General features: G+C 40.5%; 1 protein-coding gene across 11 annotated transcripts in view; it reads left to right on the forward strand.

The window, feature by feature from the left end:
• Window positions 1–22,674, forward strand: part of TNS3 (tensin 3) — a 228,108-nt gene that overhangs the window by 193,840 nt on the left and 11,594 nt on the right. For 10 of the 11 annotated variants that reach the window (XR_011737653.1, XM_065829953.2, XM_071804680.1 and 7 more), the window contains 7 exons: window positions 7,268–7,439; window positions 9,813–10,456; window positions 11,063–11,149; window positions 13,699–13,830; window positions 15,967–16,062; window positions 18,389–18,466; window positions 20,954–21,031. Coding sequence is in view for 10 of the 11 variants with exons in the window: in XM_065829953.2 (XP_065686025.1) it covers window positions 7,268–7,439; window positions 9,813–10,456; window positions 11,063–11,149; window positions 13,699–13,830; window positions 15,967–16,062; window positions 18,389–18,466; window positions 20,954–21,031 (1,287 nt within the window). In the remaining variant the exon portion in view is untranslated. The remainder of the gene's footprint in view (window positions 1–7,267; window positions 7,440–9,812; window positions 10,457–11,062; window positions 11,150–13,698; window positions 13,831–15,966; window positions 16,063–18,388; window positions 18,467–20,953; window positions 21,032–22,674) is intronic. The other variant, XM_071804682.1, reaches the window with a different exon arrangement.

Below are 22,674 nucleotides of genomic sequence, written 5' to 3' on the forward strand. Positions count from 1 at the left end.
TGCCCTCAAAGACAGTAAAATAGCTGTTTAATAGTATAAAATTCAGTTTATTTATGATATATACTTGAAGGAAATGTTACAGTTTTGCGTGCTTTCTCAGCGCTTCGTGGCAGTGGAGACTTTACATAGCTTTGTGACTACAGCAGGCCAAATGACAAGATGCGGATTCAGCATTTGATCTCTGCAGGTTTAGGGGCAAGATAGCCAAAGCAAAAAGTAAATTAACAATATCAACCATTATCTTGGCCCAGAACTTGTTATTTGGGAAGTTCCGTAACAGATACCTGTTTCATAAAATATAAACCCTTCGAGTCTATCCCATCAGAAATGTGAAGATTATAAAGCAATTAACTTCTTTTTTGAAGACAACAGACCGGAAGGTGTTTGGTTGCTGCCTGGGCTTGTTAGGAGTTTTGCTTCCAATGTGTATGGCTTAAGTCAGCTTGTAACTCTTCTCAACCGAAGGAAACAGTAGTACAGTAAATTAGCTGTTCTCAGAACTATTTGTTTGAAACACGTAAGAAATAATGGTGGAAGCTGGCTAGCAACAACAGCTAGTGGGAGTTTAGCCTTGAATGAGAGGTGGAACAACTTGGTTGAAAAAGATGCCATATACTGTGCAAAAAAGGTAATAAAGTTATTGTCTTCCCTGGCAGCTGAAATTACTAAAGACAAGATCTTAAGCATCTTTCATTGATTTCCATGTATTCTATAGAAAGGAAGGAACAGTGGGACCCAAGTTGATGGATTTCCTGGAAGGGAATGATTTGGTTTGCTGTATTTTTGTGAAGCTGAAGTCAGAATATAGCAAGTATAAAAGGTCAAAGTTTCAGTAAAGTCAATAGTTTACAGACTGACTAAAAGCAAGAGAGAGTTTCAGTGTTACCTCAGTCTCACTAATTTTGGCACCTTAGCATTTGGAAAAGCAGGAGAGTGAAAGGGAAGATGGCTACCTCATGAGAATCTTGCAGTGCTGATGGACTTGGAAAGATGTTAGTTTGTAAACTGGTTTAAGTTGGCCATTTTGATCTCTTCTTTCTCTGTATGCAGGGGTTTTAATTCTGGCCTTCCCCATGAGTTCTGTAGAAGTTGCTAAGGAGCTCCTTAGCTTCACCATTGCCGATTCTGTTAGCACTCTGTCAGCTGCTAGAGGGACTCTCTTTTCCAGGGAGCCAAATCCTGTTGTCATGAATTCACTGTTTCCAGGGTTTCTGGCTTTAAATAGTAGCATAAACCTCTGCTACTCCATACTCATGCTGCATAGCTGGAATTGTGCGCTCCTTTTCACATTATCCAGTACAGTTAGCTGTAACTGGATGTTGCTTGTTGGTTTCTTCCACTAAAGCTCTTCCTTGCTCCAGTTTTTTCCTCGAAACTGTGATTTTTCCAACTAATCTTAATGTTTCCCTTGCCGAAATATTGGCAAAATGTCTTAGAAGAACTAAAACTGTGTCTACTCAGTATCTTTAGCTCTGTACTTGTTGGTGGTTTTGCTTTCATTGATTGTTTCCCTGATAAAGCTTTCTCTCTTTTTTTTTTTGTTTTTTTTTAAGCCCTTTGTAGATTTTAAGATTTGGAAAGAAACACATCTAAACAAAACGCTTTCATAAAATCTGCTTAAGACCTTCATCTGGTGCTTTTTGTCCTACTGATATACTTTGAACCATGAAGTGAGCTATCCACTCTGTCACTCAATAGGTTGTTCTGATATTTAGTACTAGAGGCTAGGGTTTTCTTCAAACCTTGTTCTACCCTTCCTTGTATGTGTAACATCTCAGCTCTGAGCTGAGCTTAAATCTTCTCCAGGACATTCAGGTGATTGGTGGAGTAACTTGCTTAATGAATAATGAAATTTAATATTGGAAAAGGGAAGTGGCCATCATTTGACCCTTGCTCTCCTGGACAAAGTAAAGTTGTATCAGCAGAGACTATTGTGATAGAAACTATTACAGTTCCCTCCATGTGGGAAGGCAAGATGAAGAACTCAGCACTGTGGTAGAGTTTACATTTGCTTTAATACAAATTCCAATGACTTCAGTAAAGCATTTGACACAGTCTCCTACAGCATCCTTGCTGCTAAACTGAGGAAGTGTGGTCTGGACGATGGGGTAGTGAGGTGGACTGTGAACTGGCTGAAGGAAGAAGCCAGAGTGTCTTGATCAGTGGGTTGGAGTTTAGTTGGAGGCCTGTATCTAGTGGAGTGCCTCAAGTGTCAGTACTGGGGCCGGTATTATTCAATATATTCATCAATTATTTGGACGAGGGAATAGAGCAAGTTTGCTGATGACACCAAGCTGGGAGGAGTGGCTGACACACCAGAAGACTTTGCTGCCGTCCATCGAGACTTGGACAGGCTGGAGAGTTGGGTGGGGAAAAATTTAATGGAATATAACAAGGGCAAGTGTAGAGTCTTGCATCTGGGTAGGAACAACCCCAGTTTCCAGTATAGGTTGGGGAATGACCTATTAGAGAACAGCGTAGGGGAAAGGGACCTGGGGGTCCTGGTGGGCAGCAGGATGACCATGAGCTAGCACTGTGCCCTTGTGGCCAAGAAGGCCAATGGCATCCTGGGGTGTATTAGAAGGGGGGTGGTTAGCAGGTCCAGAGAGGTTCTCCTCTCCCTCTACTCTGCCCTGGTGAGACCACATCTGGAATATTGTGTCCAATTCTGGGCCCCTCAGTTCAAGAAGGACAGGGAGCTGCTTGAGAGAGTCCAGCGCAGGGCAACAAAGATGCTGAAGGGAGTGGAACATCTCCCTTATGAGGAAAGGCTGAGGGAGTTGGGTCTCTTTAGTTTGGAGAAGAGGAGACTGATGGGTGACCTTATTAATGTTTACAAATATATATAGGGTGAGTATCAGGAGGATGGAGCTAGGCTCTTCTCAGTGACAACCAATTGTAGGACAAGGGATAATGGGTTCAAACTGGAACAAAGGAGGTTCCACTTAAATTTGAGAAGAAACTTCTCAGTGAGGGTAACAGAGCACTGGAACAGGCTGCCCAGGGAGGTTGTGGAGTCTCCTACTTTGGAGACATTCAAAACCCACCTGGACACATTCCTGCATAACCTCATGGGATTGGATTAGATGATCTTTTGATGTTCCTTCCAATCCCTAACATTCTGTGATTCTGTCATAGTTGGATCTAGCTGGATGCTAAGCTGTGAAGTGCCATGGAGGTTTTGTTGAATGCTAGGGAGTATTGTGTGCCTTTTTTATGAGGCATTTCAAAGGGAAGATCTTAAGAATGCTTGTCTGGTAGGACAAGTGCAAGGTAGGTCTTGGGAGAATGAGAAATACCAAGTCTTAGTGGAGTGCAACCATCCAAAACCAAAAAAATACTTCCACTGCATAGAGAATATACCAAACACTTCTGTTACATTCCTAGGTGTCTTGGGTACTGTCTTTGTAGATGACTTGTCAGGAAATCTGTCGAAAGGAATGGGCTCTTCAGTTGCTCATGTGGAAAGAGGTAGAGGCAGAGGGACCTCTGAAGGAGAGTTTTGATACAACAAACGTTTCACAGCCACATCTGATGTGGCTTCTTGCAAGTCTTCCATTAGGCTGGATTTTTTCAGCATTGCTGAAGCCATCAAAGGATGGATCAGGAAACAAACTGAAATTTAGAAGTATTGCACAAAACTTCTTATCCTTCTGCTTCTCTTTAGGGCTGGAGGTGTGTCGAGGGTTAGGATTGCGGGGTGACAATCAAACCCTGGCAGATGTATTGTTAACCTCCTCTACCCCCAACTTCCCCTTTTTGCCCCTCCCTCTCCCCCCTTCCCACTCAGGACAGGCGATCGGGAGGGAAAGAAGGACAGAGAGAAGAGAGTTGGAAAAGTTAAAGATGTTTTACTAATGCTACTAATAAGAATAGAGAAAATAACACAAAATATACAAAACCAATCTTGTAAGTCTCAGCAACTGCAGAGCCAGCACCCAAAGTCCTGGATTAGACTCTGTAGCCAACCGGAGCTGGATTCAGTCTCTCACTAGGCCCCAGTTCGCAGGGACGACCAGCAAGGTCCTCTCCTAATGTCAGCCATGAGGAAAAAAGGGAAAAAGGGCTGAGATCCTCGTGATCTCCCACTTTTATATGAAGTATTCACGTGAATGGAATGTTATACACCATTGGTCAGTCTCTCGGTCATCAGTTTTCTCGTTGCCCCTCTCGCGAGATGTCCATCTGTGCTTATCAATAAGTTTGCATTCCATTGCTAGGTTTAACCAAAACATGTGTTGGGTTCTCCAGGAAAATGCAGCTAACATGAAGGCTTTAGCTGACAGGCAAATTCACTAAAAGAGAAACTTGTTTTTAACAAAACCAGGACAAGGTGGCTAAGTTGCTTTATCTTACTTTATAGCAGTATACTTTTCTGTGTCCATTCAACTCTGTCTGGGTTGCTGCATCCTTCCTGGTGATTACAGAAGACACACATTTGCACTGGCTGGATACCCTAGTAAGGCTCCTCTGGGAGGGTGATAACCACCAATTGAGCTAATTTCTTGAGCTGGCAGAGCTTTTCCGCCCTTTCTCAGTGCCCTTCCATGTGAACTGCTGCACAAATGGCCACATCTGGCTCTGTTTGCAGTGCCCAGATCACTACCATTCTCTAGACTGCTTTTTTGATAGGTATGCAGGTCTGACGCAGGAGCATGAAGAGACATCAACATGAATGAGCCTGGTTTTGTCATGTCATTTTAAGTAAGGAGCTGAACTTCTGTATTGTCAGTGTTCTCACAAATACAGTGGCGTAGATTTAGTAGGGGCCTGCAGCAAGAAGCACTGGTGCTTCACAGCAAACAAGCTAGGGGAGTTTGTACCATGCATACAGAAATCCTGTAGAAGCTACAAGATTGCACTGAGCTAAGGATTCCATGAGATAAAGGGTTAAGAGCTGACCAGTGAGTGTGGACTCTTCATCAGACAATAGAGAGGATACAACTGAAATATTCAGCAAGCTTGTTTTTAATAGAAATATAAACAAAGCTGCTTTCATGGGAAGTGCATTTCAGATGTACTTGTTTCTAGCCTGCGAAGTACAGAGTTTTCATTCTTTCTGCACATTACATGCCTGGCTGCCAGTGGCTTTTCACTCATAGTCTAGTATTTTACACCTGTGAAAAATGAGTATGAAAAGAAATGCATCTGTGAGCATGATAGCGGTCGTTCCATCACACAGTGTTCAGTGCTCGAAAGGTAATGGCAACAGTCCAAGGCCTGAAACAGGGAAGAATCAAGTCTTGGTCCATTTCTTCAAGTAAATGCTGTTACTGGTGGGAGGAGGAGAGGACCATGCTGTGCAAATGTGTTAGATTAGCTTTTATGCATATAGCTGAGATTGCATTAGAGTGGGAGAAGATTTTAAGCTCTTTCAGGAGAGCTGCTCCCCTTCTTGCCACCAGGCTGGTGGTAACTGGTGTCCAGTGACTCCTTTATATAGTCTGTTATCAGGGAAACAGACATGGAGACATGAGAATAAGCAAACATACAGAGTTAAGCTTCTGATCACAGTTTCAGTGACTGCAGGGAATGCTTTAATCTCCCCCATATAGTAGCAGTCATCTCAACCTGGAGTGTAATTGGGAGGCATTTGCAGGTTTGTGTGCATAGGTGAGATGTTTGTTGCACTTTATGATGTTTTGTTTTACTGGTGCTACTCTCAGTAGATTCTGCTTTTAGCCTAGTGAAAGTGGGTTTTTTGAGGAGGCTCCAGTAGTCTTCAGATGTACAACTTAAGTTTGAGCCACCCACCTTCAACTAATCATCTTTTTCTCAGATAATAGTTGAGACCAAGTGATATTACTTTATGTTGAAATAATTGCTCAAGGCTTCACATAAATCCTTATAATACTTGGGTAAACAGTCAGACTTGGTAATCCTTGCATAAACAAGCGCCACTGATTTCAGTAGGAATGTGGCCTAAATCATGGGTTTATGCAGCCAGCTTTTTCTGTGTTTGCATCAGTATGAGAATGACTGTAATATATATCTGATCTGTTAGATAGATACAGACAGATTCAGATTTCTCTGTCTCTTCCACAGCACACACATTTCTTCAGTATTTCCTTAAAGTTCACTTTTATGGCTGGTGTGGATATAGTTAAAGCAATTGGTACAGCTAAAAGGCAGCGATGCAATTTTCTGATGTTTCCCTCCTCCAATTAGATGTTTGCTCTGTGTAGTATGTGTGCTATGTGAGGAATTTGGATGGTTTTCAGTCAGACCACTGATTTGCAGATTTTCTTATCTCAGACATTTCTTTTAAGTACCTTGCACCCTGCTCTTCCAAATAATAGCAGAGCCAGGCTTTGCCATGAATCGAAGGAAAAAGAAGACTTATTTAGACTTGTTTCAGTGGTGCTCACAGAAATAATGAGAACCTTCCTCCTTTTTACATTAGCGTTTCGTATGGAAAAGATGCGTTACCATGATCGTAACTCTGTGCAGGACTGGAATTGTTGAAATTTCAACTTTCTTGTGTGTTTTCTCACCCTCAGTCTTTTGAAGTTTATCTGCTCAAGAGGCAGTAGCTGGAGATTGTTTCATCTGTGATCACCTTAATTGCATTCCAGTCCTGCAAGTGTTGAGGGCAATGGAGCAATTGTTGACTTGTTGACTGCCTTTGCACATGCTTTGAGATGTATGAAGGCATTTGTAGTATCTTAGTGCATGGCCTTTTCTCCGGTACAAAATGGTGCCATAGAACCTGAGCTTATGTGAATAGCTGTTGGTTTGCTTTAGACTATGCCAGAATAATTAAACATAATCCTCATTACGGCTTGACTGGTTATTAAAATGTACCTGTAAAAAAGGGGGATTAAACTGTTCCTGCATAAGGCTCTTCAGTAGTAGCATCCACATTATTACTCATCCGAATACATCTGTTTAAACTGTATTCTGTAGTATTTATGTCCAGTATAATTAAGTTGAACATAGTTCAGACTTGAATCAGTATAGAAATCAATAACTCTGATGCCATTTGCAAACTTTTAGAAAATGTTTCCTTTACTTTTTTTGCCTGTGTGGTATGAACAAAATCACACCTGACACCTGTAGCTGTACTCGTAACTAAACCCCATGCCAAACAAATAAAATTTGTTACTGCTCAAACAAATAAAATTTGTTTTTTATAGTCCTATTAAGAAGAAAATAGGTTGTTTTGCAAACACCTTTTTCAGTACAAGGTCCATAAAAATGCGAGTGGTTTGTTTTTGTTTTGTTTTTTTTTTTTAACTTGCCTTTTACTTTGTTTCTTTTGCTGCAGAATCTCGAAGTTACACAGAAGCCGTTAACCACTCTCTGGTGATGTCTGACAGCACTGTGAGCACTAACCCTCCTTTGCTGAGGGCCAGCATGCAGACAGATCCCTCTTTCCAGCACTGTTTTACATCTTCATGTACTGTTTCAAGTAACAGTCCTATTCCAGGAGGAGAAAGGTAGGAAAATATTCTCCTCCTTTATTGTTCAGTTCTCATAACTATGGTTTCCAGCCAAAATATTATGCTTGCATCTTCATTGCAGAGCGTTTGTCCAAGGACATTGAGTTGGGTTGTGACACTTCATTATGATGTTGTCCACCAGCTGGAATTTACCATGACACAATTAGCTTTGAAAATACATAGGAATAAAAAAAAAAATAGGAATTTATAGCTCATTTATTTTATTATGTACTACCACAAGCTCATACATATTTTCCTGTGTGCCTAACAAGCTTCTCTAATGCTGTACTGAAAAGCATTTCATGAAATTTCACATTGGAATAAGTTGTATGTGAGGGAGAGGGAGTACTCTTCTCCCTGCAGTACCTGCATTTCTTCTCAGTAAAATGTCAGGAGATTTGCTTTTGGTAGTGAATAGCTGACTCCCTTTCAACTGCTCAGCAAGCCGAGAGACTTTATTATTTCACCTTTTTGTATTGTAGTAAATATGTAGGGCTCTGGACCAGAGCTTGAATAGTTCAGATTTGCAAAATAGTCATCCCAAGGAGCTTACAGCATAAGATGAGAAACAGCAGGAAACACCACAAACAAATGGGGTCCCAGGTTACTGTTAGAAGTTTCAGAAAGCCCTGATGATGGATGGTCAGTCATTAGCTGTGCCCTATATTTCTGTATTACATTGCAGCTGATTAGGTTTCCTTTCCTGTCACTCTACACCAACATTCCTTTGTGGCTAATTATCCTATTCTTGTTCTTGGATAATTGGCTCCTTTTTCACAGTGAGTATGTGGAATGCTGTTGGTTGGTGTGTGAGACTCTCAGTGAGGACTTAAAGTATGTTGATACCTATTTATCTTTTATTTCTCTTCCCATCTAATAGATTTCATTTTCAATCAGTACTTGCACTGCGAAAGAATGTTTTCATTTTGTGATTCTGAATATGAATCATAGGACTAAACAAAACAGTATTTTCTGAGGAGGAGGCAATTTAACATTTCAAGTGGATATGAAATAGAAACTTATCAGGCAATGCAGTCATTATCAAGTTTACATTCCAACTTCAAACTTTATCTAGAAGATTTTGTTCCCTTCTTTCTAAATATTTTTTCTGTCGCATTTCATTTCATCTAGCAGATAGCTACAGCTGCGGGTTTTTTCCTTGCAATTATGTCTTCTTCCATTTGCTTTACTTCCATTTTTTATGGCCCTTCTTCTTTGATCTGTTCAAATCTACTGGTATCAGTTTCCACAGCTGTCTTTTAATTAGAAGTCCTTTATATTTTTTATATATTTTTTTTTTTTTGGTATACATATTTTTATATTTTTATAAATCTTTCCTCTTTGCAAGTCACAGTGAGTATTTTTTCTCTACATTTATGTTGCTGGTAATGTTTTCCAGCTACAATCAAAAGGCAATTCACTTCTAGAAGAAAGGAGACAATTTAAGCTTTTATCAGATGGTTTCATCAGATGCTTTGTTTGTCTTGTTTAGGATATCTGTTATTTTTCACTTGAGTGGGTGGAATTGCTACCCAGTAGCAATCTAATATTTACTGTTGAAATAATTAATAGTTAATAAAGGAAAAAATGTTCCTTCATCAAATAAAGTAACCATTGGACCTGCCTTCGTTCTCTTTTTAGTATAAATTTTATTAAAAGAGACCTGATCTAAGAGCTGGGTCTTGTGGACTGTGTTCTTATCATAGTTATTCATTTATTGTGTGATGGTGCACAGCTAGCTCCTTAAGCCATTTTTAGTTTTGGTTTTTGTGTTTTGGTTTGGGTTGGATCTTTTTGGTTTTTTTATGAGAATAAGATACTCTCTGCCTGTAAGAACTGCTGTGACAACGTCAGTTTTCTTCCATAAACCTCTGCCTTTGGCAGCAGCCTTGGCTTAAGAAATTTCTGCTCTTTTTTGGGTAGCACCGCACCTCATCATGTAGATATCTCCAGGACCACTGTATGTGAAGCAACGCTGTGAACAGCTTCACTGAATTGATTCATAGTAGAAGTAGCCCTGTAAAATGGGGGAAGAGTATTTTTAACTGTGATTAGTTTGATGGCCTGGTTTACAGCACAAACTTAGAAACTATCCCATCAGCATGGCTAGATGGAGGATAAGATAAGGCAGAAGAGTAATGACCTGCACTGAAGGAATGGGTAATCAGGGTGGGGCTGGAATCCCTTGATCCAGCTGCATCACCAGGTCCAGCATGTTGTCAAAGAGCACCCTCAGGTATTGTCCTGGGTGATGTGATTCATTACTTTCAATGATCACTACAGTATGGGTTGTACAGTGACATTTTAAGGGAATGATTTGTCTGTTTAACTTTTGTGTTCAATTTTTGGCTTTTTTTTTTTTTTTGACAGCTCTTCTGCAACAGAAAGCCCTTGGCTTGAAAGCAGCCCTAAAGCTACCCCATCTCTCCAGCTTTCAATGGGAAACAGCAGGCCACCAGGAGGTTACCTTGTACCCTCTGAATTTTCAAATGCCATGCAGGATGTCTCTCTCTTGTCTCATTTCCAAACACCAGGACTGCAGGTCATCACCCTGAGCAGCTTGGAGAATTCACCAGCAGAGCCACAGCAAGAACGTGCTGTCAGCAGCAGTACCCAGGCCTACCTGAGCTACAGCGGGGGCAACATGGGGAGTAACTCCCCCCGAGAGCAGAAACAAGCTAATTTCATAGCCAATGCTAGCATCTCTCCTAAAACCGTGAGCTCATCAGTGGCAAATGCTGAGGACAATGGCTTTTTGACGCAAAACTTTGTTACAGTGGCCTCTGGACATGACAGCCAGAACAGTATGGTTCAGCAGCACCGTGGAGGGAACATACATGCTCAACCACCTCTTCCAGAGAAAAAGAGGTCCTCTGAAGGAGACCGTTCCTTTACCTCTGTGTCACCTTCTTCAAGTGGCTTCTCTAGCCCCCACAGTGGAAGCACAATCAGCATCCCCTTCCCAAATGTCCTCCCAGATTTCTCAAAAATGTTAAGCACTTCCCCAGTGCCAGGTAGGTTTTGCATCAGAGATACGCAAAATACATTAGATTTCATGTGAGTTTATAAAAACATTTAGGTGATTTTAAAAGGGGGGTGGAGGGTAGGAAGCAATGGAGTTAAAGTGGCACAGAGGACGTGAATGTTGGCAATAAGTGGCGCCAGTTCACTGGCTTTGGATGTTCTATTCAGAACAAGGCTGCAGAATACTTTCTGCACTTCCGTAGATTCCAGCCAAGGGCAGCCTACCTTTCGAACTGCCAACCACAAGTTTCTTTTAATAAGAGCTGGGTTCTCTTTGCACCTTTCTAGACTTGTGCCAAGAACAGTTAAAAATGTGAGTGTTCACTGGACCCTATTGAGAAGTTTTGTATTTAATACAGCTTTATAAATGTAATAGGTTTTTTATGTGTTTTGTAAACTTCAATAATACTTTCAGAATCTTAGTGTATGGCATTATATTTGCTGTTTCTAAATTAGTTCAGAGTTTCTCTAGATTGTTCTTCTGATCGTGAGTTTTTTAAATAATTAAGGTAATTGAAAATTGGAACAACAAGTATAAAACGCTTTTGAATTTTAAAAAATTTCTTGATTTTTTTTTTTTCCCTTTTATTTCACAGAGAACACAACTGATAAGCATGTGACTGTAAAATTTGTCCAGGACACATCCAAGTTCTGGTATAAGCCAGATATTTCAAGAGAACAAGGTATATCAACTGATACGTGTTCTGGCATATCCACTCACAGAAAGGCTAGTTGGTGATTTCTTAAATTTTTTTGATGCATACCTGATGTCTAAAAGAAATACAAGAATCAAAAAAAAACCAGAAGAGCCACAGGCAATCTCACTGAATTTCTTTTATCCAAAAGCTGAACTTGAGCAGGGAGGGCAGCCAAGTAGTCCTTAAAAATATTCAGTTAATCAGACGAATTATTAGTGTAACTGAACTAAGTACAAAGTAATTTAAATCTGCCTGTGGTATCTGCTGCAAATGTACTTTATTGTAAAGCTCTGGTTTTTGGAATGACACATGTGCAGGATGCAATACCAAACAACTGTCTGCTCTCAGAAACTGAGTACAAGTGTGCTGCTGTGGTGTGATCTCAGCCATGTGTGTTTCACTGCACAGATAATAAGTTGAGAGATGCTAAATATCAGAGAATAATTCATTAGCTGAAAGTCATCATAAAACTGTCCTCATGTACCAGTCATTCTGTAGCTTCAATTTCATTGTCAGCTGCAAGTGACATACATTATTTCTTAAAGGTCACGAAGTAACACTCCCATGGAACATCTTTATGATGTACAATCTAGATATAGTACATCTATGTGTAGATGTATTACTGAAGGAGATGGAGAAAGCTTTTATTATGTATGTGAAAATGTATATGTATGAACTTATATACCTCGTCTCAGCAACAATGCGTAAATAAAGCACGCTGGGTGCTTTGCAAATGCAATTGGTCTGATGGTCCTTGTGTCTGAATTGTATTTAGTGAGTTATGGCAGGATTTTAAGCTGGGATACTTAAAATTCAATTATCAAAAAGGAAAAATTACTAACTGGTTCTGCATTGGGAATGAAGTTTACGCTGAACCAAAATAGCCTTCAGCTATTGGCAAACAATGAATTGCTATGTCTGTGTAGTTCATAGTTTCTCAAATTATGAGGATGCCTCTTATAATGTAGTGGTAAATATGAACCATGGGGAATAAAGATCATAGAAAACAGATCATTAATTCATCTTTGGGTGATGTGTTACTGGTTCTTTCACTCCAGTCCCTTTCCCCTTGTCTGCTCCCCACCCATAATGAGAACTGAGTCTTTAAATGTGCAAAAAAAAAATATGTCCAGACTTGATGTGAATCCAGAAAATAAAGGAAGTTTAAACCTAGCTGCTTGAGCAAATGAAAAGAAAATCCTCCCAACCTTTTAGTATGCGTCTTTTCATCCTACCAAGTAAAATTCCTTTTTTAAAAAGTGTTTTAAGATCTTGTTGCTGAGGAGGGGAAGCACTTGTTCTTTTTTCTTGTGCTTAACGGGCTCCTTCTGTGACAAATGATTACTGTCCTGCGGACTTAGTAGTGTTATGTGAGTATTGCTCAACTGCAGGGTTTTATATATTCATCCTCCTCTCAACACATGGCAGGTTATTGTAAAAATAGTTGTTTTCTTCACCATCTGACAGGTGAACAGAATATATACGTGTTTGCTTTACTCACTTAAATGGGAGATACAATTATGTCTGTATTTTCACTATTTTCTATTGTTACTCTTTTTTTTTGTGGAAAAAAATGTGTGTATATGATGTAATTATTGCTCAGGCAATGGCATAAAGCCACTGCAAAATACAGCTTCATGCCCCATATGCATAATCTCCATGTTCTGTGTATACAGAGATTTAAGGGTCAACTCTGAGCTTTTTCTGGGGCTTCTTTGAAGGCTTGGTGATCATTAGAAATTCTGGAAACAAACTCAAGTATTTCCAAAAAGTTTAATGGGGAAAAAAAAAAAAGGTGGAAGTGCTAAGGGTTTAAGGTCAAATGAAAAACAATCATTAGATAAACCTTTTGCCGTTTTTCAAAGTGAATTTAAGATTTTTCAGCTACTGGATTTCAAAGTCTGCAGCAGACTCATGCAAAGCAAGACTAATTTCCCTGCAAATGGTTCCTCCTGGGGAGGACTTCATAGAACACTGCCAGCAGAGATCACAGGATATAGATGTGAATTATTTCAATGCCTGGACAGTCGAAGAGCAAATATTCACTTACCTTCCTTTCCCTTTCTTTAAAATTACTAGGGGAGTGAGACTGCTTTTCAGGGACAGAAACCTGGTGGTGAACAAATATGGATCTGTTCTACCTGTTGAAGTAGCATAGGAAAACGGTGCTGTTTAGTCAGCCAGGAAGTTAGAGAGCGCTGTGCTCTCTGTCATGCTTCTAACAAGTTGACAAAATGTAGGCAGAAATCAGCTTGTTCTTGCACTGGTTGTAGGAATCTTGGTGGGACCTGCATGTCCTTCTCAGTTTAAAAATCAGGTTTGTCTTGAAATAAGTATCTGTGAGATTTGCATAAGATGTTTCCACTCAAATTGCCCAAATATGCTTGATTGTATTCCGTTGTACAGCAATGGAGACAGAGAAAAGGATCTCAGTTCCTTCAGTCTCCTTTTAATTACAGATTTGCACTTCTGTGCTTTTTGGGTGTCTGCATTGCTCTGGAACTGTTTTTTTTCTCTCTTTCCTGGCATCGCAGCCATTGCTGTTCTCAAGGACAAGGAACCTGGGTCATTCATTGTTCGAGACAGTCACTCTTTCCGAGGAGCCTATGGGCTAGCAATGAAAGTTGCTACACCACCTCCTTCTGTGCTGCAGTTAAACAAAAAAGGTACTGTATGCCTTCTGTCTATTACTTAGCAAGCCATACAAAGTAGTCCTTCTTACGGGGTAATAATCTGGAGGAATCTCCCCTCATCTAGTAAATGCAACTCGAATTACAAGCTCCATTTGATACCTTGTTAAATGAGACTGGATAAGATGTTTGTTGTACTTTACGTAGTTTAACCATGGCTTAGAAATGTATGTTCGTTGTGGCTGTGCATATATTGTACCTTATTAACCTAACAGAAAACCAGTGTCTGTAATGGGTCCTCCATAGAAATCAGAAGTCTGCATCTGATCCACATACCACCATGTAAAGTTTTCGTTTGGCTGGAAAGTTAAATGTTTTTTACCTCAGGGTTTTGTTCTGAGACAGTTTTACATTAGATATAAATCTGAGGAGGTTACCCTAGGGAAAGTTGGCTCTGTTTGTGCTACTGCAGGGGTGGTGAGGTGGTTTTCCTTGCTGCTGTTTTCTTTTTACGCATCTTATTATGTTTCATTAGTACATGCTACCTGGCAAGGTAAGCAACTGAGATCACAAGAAAGCTGTGATTTTTAGTGTCATAGTTATGGAAGTGTGGTTTCGTCTGTTGTTGGTTGGTTGGTTGACTGTTGTGGATTTGTTGTTGGTAGTGTTTGGTTTTTTTTTTTAAGATTTTGTGCTTACTCTGGGTCAAGGTTAGCAGTGCACCTCTATTACAATAACACTTTCAAATTTTATACCTTAATCTGATATTTTGAGACTGCAATGTTGTATATAATGAAGACAACAGGGGTGCACTGCGGTGGTGATAGCAACAACAAGGAGGTAAATGGAGAGTGGTTGTAGGTGTTTTTAGTAAATTTTTTTTTATCATCAGACCAGTGGAGTCCAGGAAGGCATGAAATTTCAAACTCTGCTAGCCTTCAAGAGTGATTTTATGTTAGTTGTGCCACAGGCAAGTGATAGTAAGAGAAAATTCCTGTTGAGACTGTAGTGTTCTTACACTTCACCTTCAGGGTTTCTTGTTCCAGGATTCTCCTTCCCACATACCCTTGAAGTAACGTATTTTTAATACCATGAGAGCGTAACGGTAATGAGTTTTAGTTGTTTGAGAAGGTGATCTTTGCAATATTTGCTTGCATAGAAGTTTCTACTATCCAGATTAATGTGTTCATCTGTATCAGGCTGAAAGACAAACTTCATGTCATGTATTTCCCGGACTGTGGCTGATAGGTCAGAGTCAGAGGGACCATTTGTGTTTGTGGCTCTTTTGTTAAGGTTTGAATGGTTGGTTAGCTTTGTTCTATTGCTACGAAATAACCCTTTAATTATTTGGAGAGAGATTTGGTTTATAGCCAGGTGTAAAATACTGTGAACCAGTCTTTCAGTAAATAATTAAGTTGTCTTTATTACATGTGTACATACGTATGTATATGTTTAAAAGAATGCTAAATCTCAAGGGAATTTTTATATGCCTCTTGGACTTTGGATCTCCTCATTACGTCCAACTTAACAATTTTGGTTTGTCCTAGGTTCCTGAGAGATAAAAACTGTCTTTAAAAATGTAGTGAAACCTGAGTGTTTCATGTAGCTGTTTGTTTTCAGGAGCAAAGGCTTAGTGTAAAACTGCAAACAGTTTAATACTTAAAAATTCACGGTGAGACTTGGCATCATTACCTTTGTGTAACTAAATATTCTGTTGTTTTAATCCGGAAAAGTTCTGTTAGTAGTAGTTGTCCTATTGGATACACGTTTTTCTGATGGGGAAATGCATCAGAATTTCTAACCATTCATTTTCCAGATTTCTGTTCTTTATCTGTACTTGGGACCATGCTTGCATATTTTGGACATCAGTGTGTATTTGAATGTCATGATTTCAAAACTTTTTCCACTCATTGTCTAAAGTGAGCTATTTACTTGTTTGTTGGGTTTTTTTTGTTTGGTTGGTTTTTGTTTTTTGCTTTTTTTTTTTCAAAATGGCCTCTTAACTACAGATTGAAACCTGCATCAGAGCAGGTCTAATGTATTCTTTACATACTGTGTATAAAACATTTGGCGGTAACGTGGAAAGCTGCTTCATAAAGACCTGCTGATTTGTGAGACTCTTGTCTGTTCATTGCTTCTCTTCATAAGCTTTGTGTTTCTTTTTCAACACAGTTGGAGATTTGTCAAATGAACTTGTAAGGCATTTTCTGATTGAATGTACTCACAAGGGAGTACGCTTGAAAGGATGCCCAAATGAACCATATTTTGGTAAGTACTCTGCATCACAGGGACACAGAAAATGGAGACTGTTTGCTTTTGCCAGAGGTGTTTTATAGACTTGAGTGGAGTGAAAAGGGAGATAATACTTTGCTCAAGTCCTGGTGGTTTCTGCAGGAACCCATTCTAAGGTTATAGGAGCCTTGTACACATTTACCTTATGTGCAGGGCACTCTAGCATAGATGCACGTGAGCAAGCATTAAGCTGTCAGGCTTATCTGCCACTACGAGTGCTGCTGCAGGCAGCTGAGCTAGATGACTGTGATGTGCCTTATTGATTCAGGACCTTCGCCTTATTTTGTCCTGCACTATATAGTTATACTGTATACACTAGCTGGCTAAAATGGCACCAGAGTGGGACATTCACAAGGTAACGTAATGCTCCATCAGCCTACCTAATGTGCTGTGATGAATGCACGTTACCTGTTGTGGCAAACAGCAAAACACCTACCTACCTGCTTGCTCATTTGCCCTCCTCAGTAGGGCAGGCGGGGACGAGACTCCTTTTGCCAATTAAAATCAATATTCAGGTAGTGAGAAACAAAGACAAATATTAAAAAAAAAACCCAACACTTTTCTTCCACTTTTCCTGAGATGAACTTCGCTGCTTCCCTCAGACGGGGCAGGAAGGGGTGAGGGGCATATGGTCATTACAGAGCAGTTCCTCTCTGCTGCTCAGTTCCTCTCCCACTTTTTCCCTGCTGAGGTGTGGGCTTCGCACATGGGCTGCCATCCTTCCAGAAGAAAATCTGCTCCAGCATGCACTCTGCATGGGCCACAGTTCCTTCAGGAAATGTCTGTCTGCTCCAGTGTGAGGTCCTCCACAGGCTGCAGGATAGGGCATGTCAACTTGGATGCCTGGAGCACCTCCTCCAACTCTGGTGTTCCCTCTGCTGTGTCCCACCCTTTTTGTTCCCTTCTTGTCTCTGTACAACCTTTTCTGTCCTTTCCTGTTGTGTTGTTTGTTTGGTTTTTTTTTCCCCAGAGGCATCCCACCCATGGCTCAGCAGTGCCCTGCAGTGGGTGTGGAGCTGATTGTGTCCCTGGCCTCTTCCCACAGAGGTCACCCTGCAGCCCTCGTAACCCCTGCTACGAGCCTTCTCACATACACCCATGAATGGGTTGTCTCATTTACCATAAACTGAACAAGTATAAGATGAGAAGTCTTATTTAAAGGTGGATTGAATTTTGTCACTGTTTGACATGAGACCTGTTTCAAATCAGAATTTTTAGCCCTGTCCTACTTTGATCTTGAAGTACCTGTTTATGGCACATATGTAGCTCTACTAATGATTTAGTTTGAGCATCTCCTAATCTTTCAATGTCTGCAGCCTCAACACTGCTTCAAAAAGTAGGTGAGCAGGTACTGTCACACACCTCTATTTATAACACAATGAAGGACTGATAGTGTCAATTGGTCTTTGCATTTTTGTGAGACCATTGCAGGACTGGGTCATCTTTCCATTTCAAATCAGTTTTCGATGGGCTGTAAAAATGAAGTTGGATTTGATTGAATTGTGATTTTTCTCAAATGCATTATTAAAATGTTCAGTGTTTGTTAGTAAACAGGATCAAAGATTGGCTTGTTATACAAACAGACCAATTAATATTGTGCCTTTCTCTCACTCCTTAGAGGATGATCTCACGTGCTAATATCAGGAATAACTAATGTTTAATTATTTTAATTAAGCTAAGTCCGAATGACAAAAGTGACTTTGAATAGAAAATAGTAATTTAATAGAGAATGCTATGTACGTCACTGCTGCAATGAATGGAGGTTTTATCTAGGCCATCTTTTTTTAGTTTTATAAGCACAAAATAGAGGTGCATGTAGACAAAGGACTAGACAGTGGAGACTAGGTGAGTAAGAGGCAGAATTCCTTTCTCTGCCTCATCACATAACATCAACCCCTTGGGCACTTACTATCTTGATAAGATTTTACTACATATAATGTAGCAGAAGTTAAGAGTGTCAAAAGGAATTTGCTGACTTCCATACATCATTTGTTTTGTCATTTTTTTGTTCTTTCTCCATTTGAAGCAAAGCTGTTTAGGTTAGGATTTAAGCAGGAACAGGGAGCATATGGTTGTGATTAATGATTTCAAGTATATCCAACTGTGACGGTGTTGGGAAACACAAATACACTAAAGCTGACTGAAGAAGGTCTTCGCTCAGGTGCCAAGAGAATATTTTTAAATAGCGGGGTGGAGGGGAGGCCCCTTGGTCTATAGAATACTTAAAGGCCAGCATAGCTGTTAAGCATTCATGTTGTTCTCCAAATTAACTATGTGTGTCTTGTTACTCTTCTGACCACAGGAAGTTTGACAGCTCTGGTGTATCAGCATTCCATCACTCCACTGGCATTGCCCTGCAAGCTCCTTATCCCAGACAGAGGTATGCTTGTACAAGTTCAGAAGAGATACACCCAACCAAGCTCTTCTTTAAAGTGTCAGTGTCTAAAGGCAGGTGAATGTGTCAAAAGTCGAGATCTAAGCAAGAATGCAGAGAGAAGGAAACTGTATTTTAAAGGTGGTTCTTCAGTACTGCTGACAGCCCTTACTCAAGCTGTGGTTGTGAGCAGACTCGACTGTGATATTCCAGTCATAAACATGTGTCATGGAAATCACAGTAATCTAGCATGTAGGAAGACAAATGTACTTCTCAGACATGAAATTATGCCCATGTATGCTTAGATGTAACCACTCATTCAGGTCTGGGTAGCAAAAGGGCTTTAGGGAAGACAAGTAGATAAAGGACAGAAGGTGCCCTGGGTGTGACACTGGTAGAAAGGAAGTAGCAACTTACATAGGTCCGAATATTGTTAAAGTAAATGATCGAGAAGCCTGTGCTGCATCATGGGACTGTAATTCTAATTTTGGTTGTGGTAGTTTCGTAAAACACTCTAAGGCAACAGCAAAAACTATGCGTGCCCCATAATTCAGTTGTCTGTTAATCTCCCACGTGAAGTTAACACCAGATGTTGTATTGAAATGTTAAACATTCTTGTGGTTTTCTACTTAACTCTTTGACTTTTGTTAAAGGCCGTATATCAGTGTTCAAACATAGCATTTGAATTATGCAGGTACATTAATGAAACCGTTTAGCACAAAAACATGCTCTGGTAGATGTGACCAGAGATCTTCTTATATGACAAACCAGTGTGGTAGGTGAGCTTTTTCTTTTTATCTTTGTCACTTAAAATGGAAAGCTCCTTCTCTTCTGGCTGAGGTGCAGGACTGAAAATTTGCCTTGTCCTGAAAAAACATACCACAGTGAAATTTTATTTTGGATATATTTTTTAATCATGCATTTTAAGATGATCTTCTGTGCTTACTGATACTAGACACAGTGCGTGGAGTTTTTTAAAGCACATGGATAACTCTAAATGTATTAATAGTGTCGCACTACTGCTCTTCTCCTCATTTGGATGTCTTCAAAGACAACAGAAATCATGATAAATGCAGCAGTGAGTGAGATCGTTTTACATGCATTTATATAACCAAAATAGAATCATAGAATGTCCTGAGTTGGAAGTGACCCACAAGGATCATTGAGTCCAACTCCTGTCCCTGCATATGACAACCCCACAATTCACACCATGTGTCTGAGGGCCTTGTCCAGTCTCTTCTTGAACACTGCCAGGCTTGGGGCCGTGACACCTCCCTGGGGAGGCTGTTCCAGTGCTCCACCACCCTCTGGGGGAAGAACCTTTTCCTAATGTCCAATATAAACCTCCCCAGGCACATCTTCCTGCCATTCCCTTGGGTTCTGTCACTTTTCACGAGAGAGAAGAGATGAGTGCCTGCCCCTCCACCTCCCCTTGTGAGGAAGCTGTAGCCGCCATGAGGTCTTCCCTCCGTCTCCTCCAGGCTGAACAAACCGAGTGACTTTAGCTGCTTCTCATACTGCTTCCCCTCCAAACGCTTCAACAACTTTGTGGCCCTCTTCTGGACACTCTCCAGTAGCTTTATATCCTTTTTATCCTGTGGCGCCCAGAACTGCACACAGTGCTCCAGATGAGGCCGCACCAGTGCAGAGCAGAGCAGGACAATCACCTCCCTCGCCCGGCTGGCAATGCTGTGCTGGATGCACCCAGGACACAGTTGGCCTTCTTGGCTGCCAGGGCACACTGCTGGTTCATGTTCAACTTGCCATGGACCAGAACCCCCAGATCCCTCTCCATGGAGCTGCTTTCCAGCATCTCGTTCCCCAGTTGGTATGTATAGCCAGCGTTGCCATGTCCCAGGTGCAAAATGTGGCACTTACCCTTGTTAAACTTCATGCAGTTGGTGACTGGTCTTTGCTAATAGGAAGAGAATAACATACTGATGGACTGTTTTCTCACTAATTTTAACAGAAGATTGGGAGGCAAGCATTCTACTGAGGTCTTCCTACTTCAGATGTTTGTTTTCTACATAAGTATGAAGAAAGAAGGATTATGTTGTCATCTTCTGAATCAAAATACAAATAATTGATTTCATCATAGAATCACAAAGTCTTTCTCCCTAAGTTAGTGTAATTTATGCAAATTAAATGAGAATTAAAATTGCACTATTAAAAAAAAATTGAGGTTGGGAACATAACTATTAGTATTGTTTTATGTGACATCATGTGTGTTCCTGCAAGATATGGTATGTAGTTATGTCTCTTACTGTCAGAAAATAAAGGTTGAGCATCCCTTCTGCAGCACTGGAGGCAAAAAAACTGATGCAGCACAGAAACCACAGGAATGATTATAGCTGCAGATACAAGATTGTTTAATGTTTTTGGCCAAGAGCTGTCCAGTAAACAAGATCGCGATTACAAAAGCTAAACTCATACTTAACCATGTGCATTGATTGTCGATTCAAGTCCAAACAAGACAGTGCTTTCTGTTTGCAGATCCCTTGGAGGAGATAGCAGAAACATCTCCACAAACTGCAGCAAATTCGGCAGTGGAGCTTCTCAAACAGGGTGCAGGTCTGTTGAACTTTTTCCTTGCATTTGACTGCCACCAAATTTTGTGTCTCACTGACTGGGAAGAGCTGAAGCTTAGACTGGACTGAAGGGTGTTTAAGGGAATAGTTAATTTAGAGTGCTGTATAGAAGTGTAAAGGACACCTTGAGCATCTGTACCAAATTCTTTCTGTTTTCTGCAGCTAGCTCCTAAGTTCTACAACTCTGTGTTTGCTTTCTGCTTGTGTCTCCCATGAGAATATGGGGTACACACAGGTTGGTTCAAGCACAGCAATTTTTAAGTGGTGATATTGTTTTCATAACTGATTAACTTAAAAAAGATATTTTCAACATGTAGTTGCGGTGGTTCATGAATTATGTCTGAGGCCTGCAAAAATCAACTAAGGAAGGTGTTCAGTAGGGCCAAGTTCTCAGCATAGGGCTCAACAGTACCACTGGAAGATGCTTACTGTCCCATCAATCTGAAAAAAAAATATATTAAAAAACATTACCCTGTGCTTCACTTGATGCTGCATGTTATTGGGAAGTGTCCAGTATCTTTTCCATTGAATGCTGTTTTATGGATTGTCATGCATACTGCAGCATACATTTTGGCAAGTTAAGCTGTCTTACTGTGAGCTTATTGATGTGACAGAAGAACCCTGACAAGATGACCTCCAAGTGATGTGGTGCTGTGCATTGGTTTCATCTATATCACTCTCAAACAGAGGTATTTGCAGCAGCTGTGTAGAGATGTACTCTGCTTCTCATCTGCTTTGTTTGTGTGCAGCTGACCCAGAGACAGCTAGTGAAATAGCTTGTCTGAAAAAATGTGATGGCATCTTAACCCATGATGATTGGACACAATACTCTGAGTAGTACCCTTTCGTAATCTGAAGTCTGTCCTTAGTAGAAATGCAGTCACTATGTCATTCCCCTGTCCAGTGGGCATGCCCAGGGTATTCTGTGTGCACCCTCCCATGGTCCCTGTTTTTCAGACTGTTACGCATTCTTCCCAGGATCTATCTGTCCACCCTATTAGTCACATTAGAGCAGAATACATTTGTTGCTGTCCTTTGAGTTTAGCCTACTACTGGAGTCACAAGCAGAAGGGTTGTGGCCAAGCATGCCCTTTATAAGAATGCTGCCTCATAGCCCTCCTCCATTTTAGGGCACTCCTGAAGGGGGCAGTTGCCAAGCTGAGCAGCTTTGGAGAGTGGGAGCGTTGCTTCTTGCTTGTACAGCAGTCTACTTTGACTTAAAAATTTGAAGTACCACTTTGAGTGCAGTAATCAAGCAGGAATGTATGGCTGAGGCAATGGCAAGCCTTTGCAAGGCAGTGCCAGGACTGAGCATATGTTGGTTTTTCTGTCTGCCAGTGCTGGTAGTGTTTGTGGCTAACAGGATAAAAACCAAGGAGAACAAATTTTTGTAGAATTTTCCCTCTTGAAAACCCAGCGAAGGGGGCATGTGTTGTCTTTTGAGAAACATTTGTTTTTCCTTGCTCAGGCAATGCTTTTCAAAGAAAAAGGAATAATTTTTACTTCAGTTGAGGCAGTAGTCAGATAGCTCCTTATGGGGACTATCACATCATGGATTACTTGGGGAACTTGGCACACTGTTGGTTTTTTTTTTTTTCCTCTCTGCATAAATTGTATAGTAGTTGA

Source organism: Patagioenas fasciata, chromosome 2 (assembly GCF_037038585.1).
Source record: "Patagioenas fasciata isolate bPatFas1 chromosome 2, bPatFas1.hap1, whole genome shotgun sequence".
NCBI classification, from domain to species: domain Eukaryota; kingdom Metazoa; phylum Chordata; class Aves; order Columbiformes; family Columbidae; genus Patagioenas; species Patagioenas fasciata.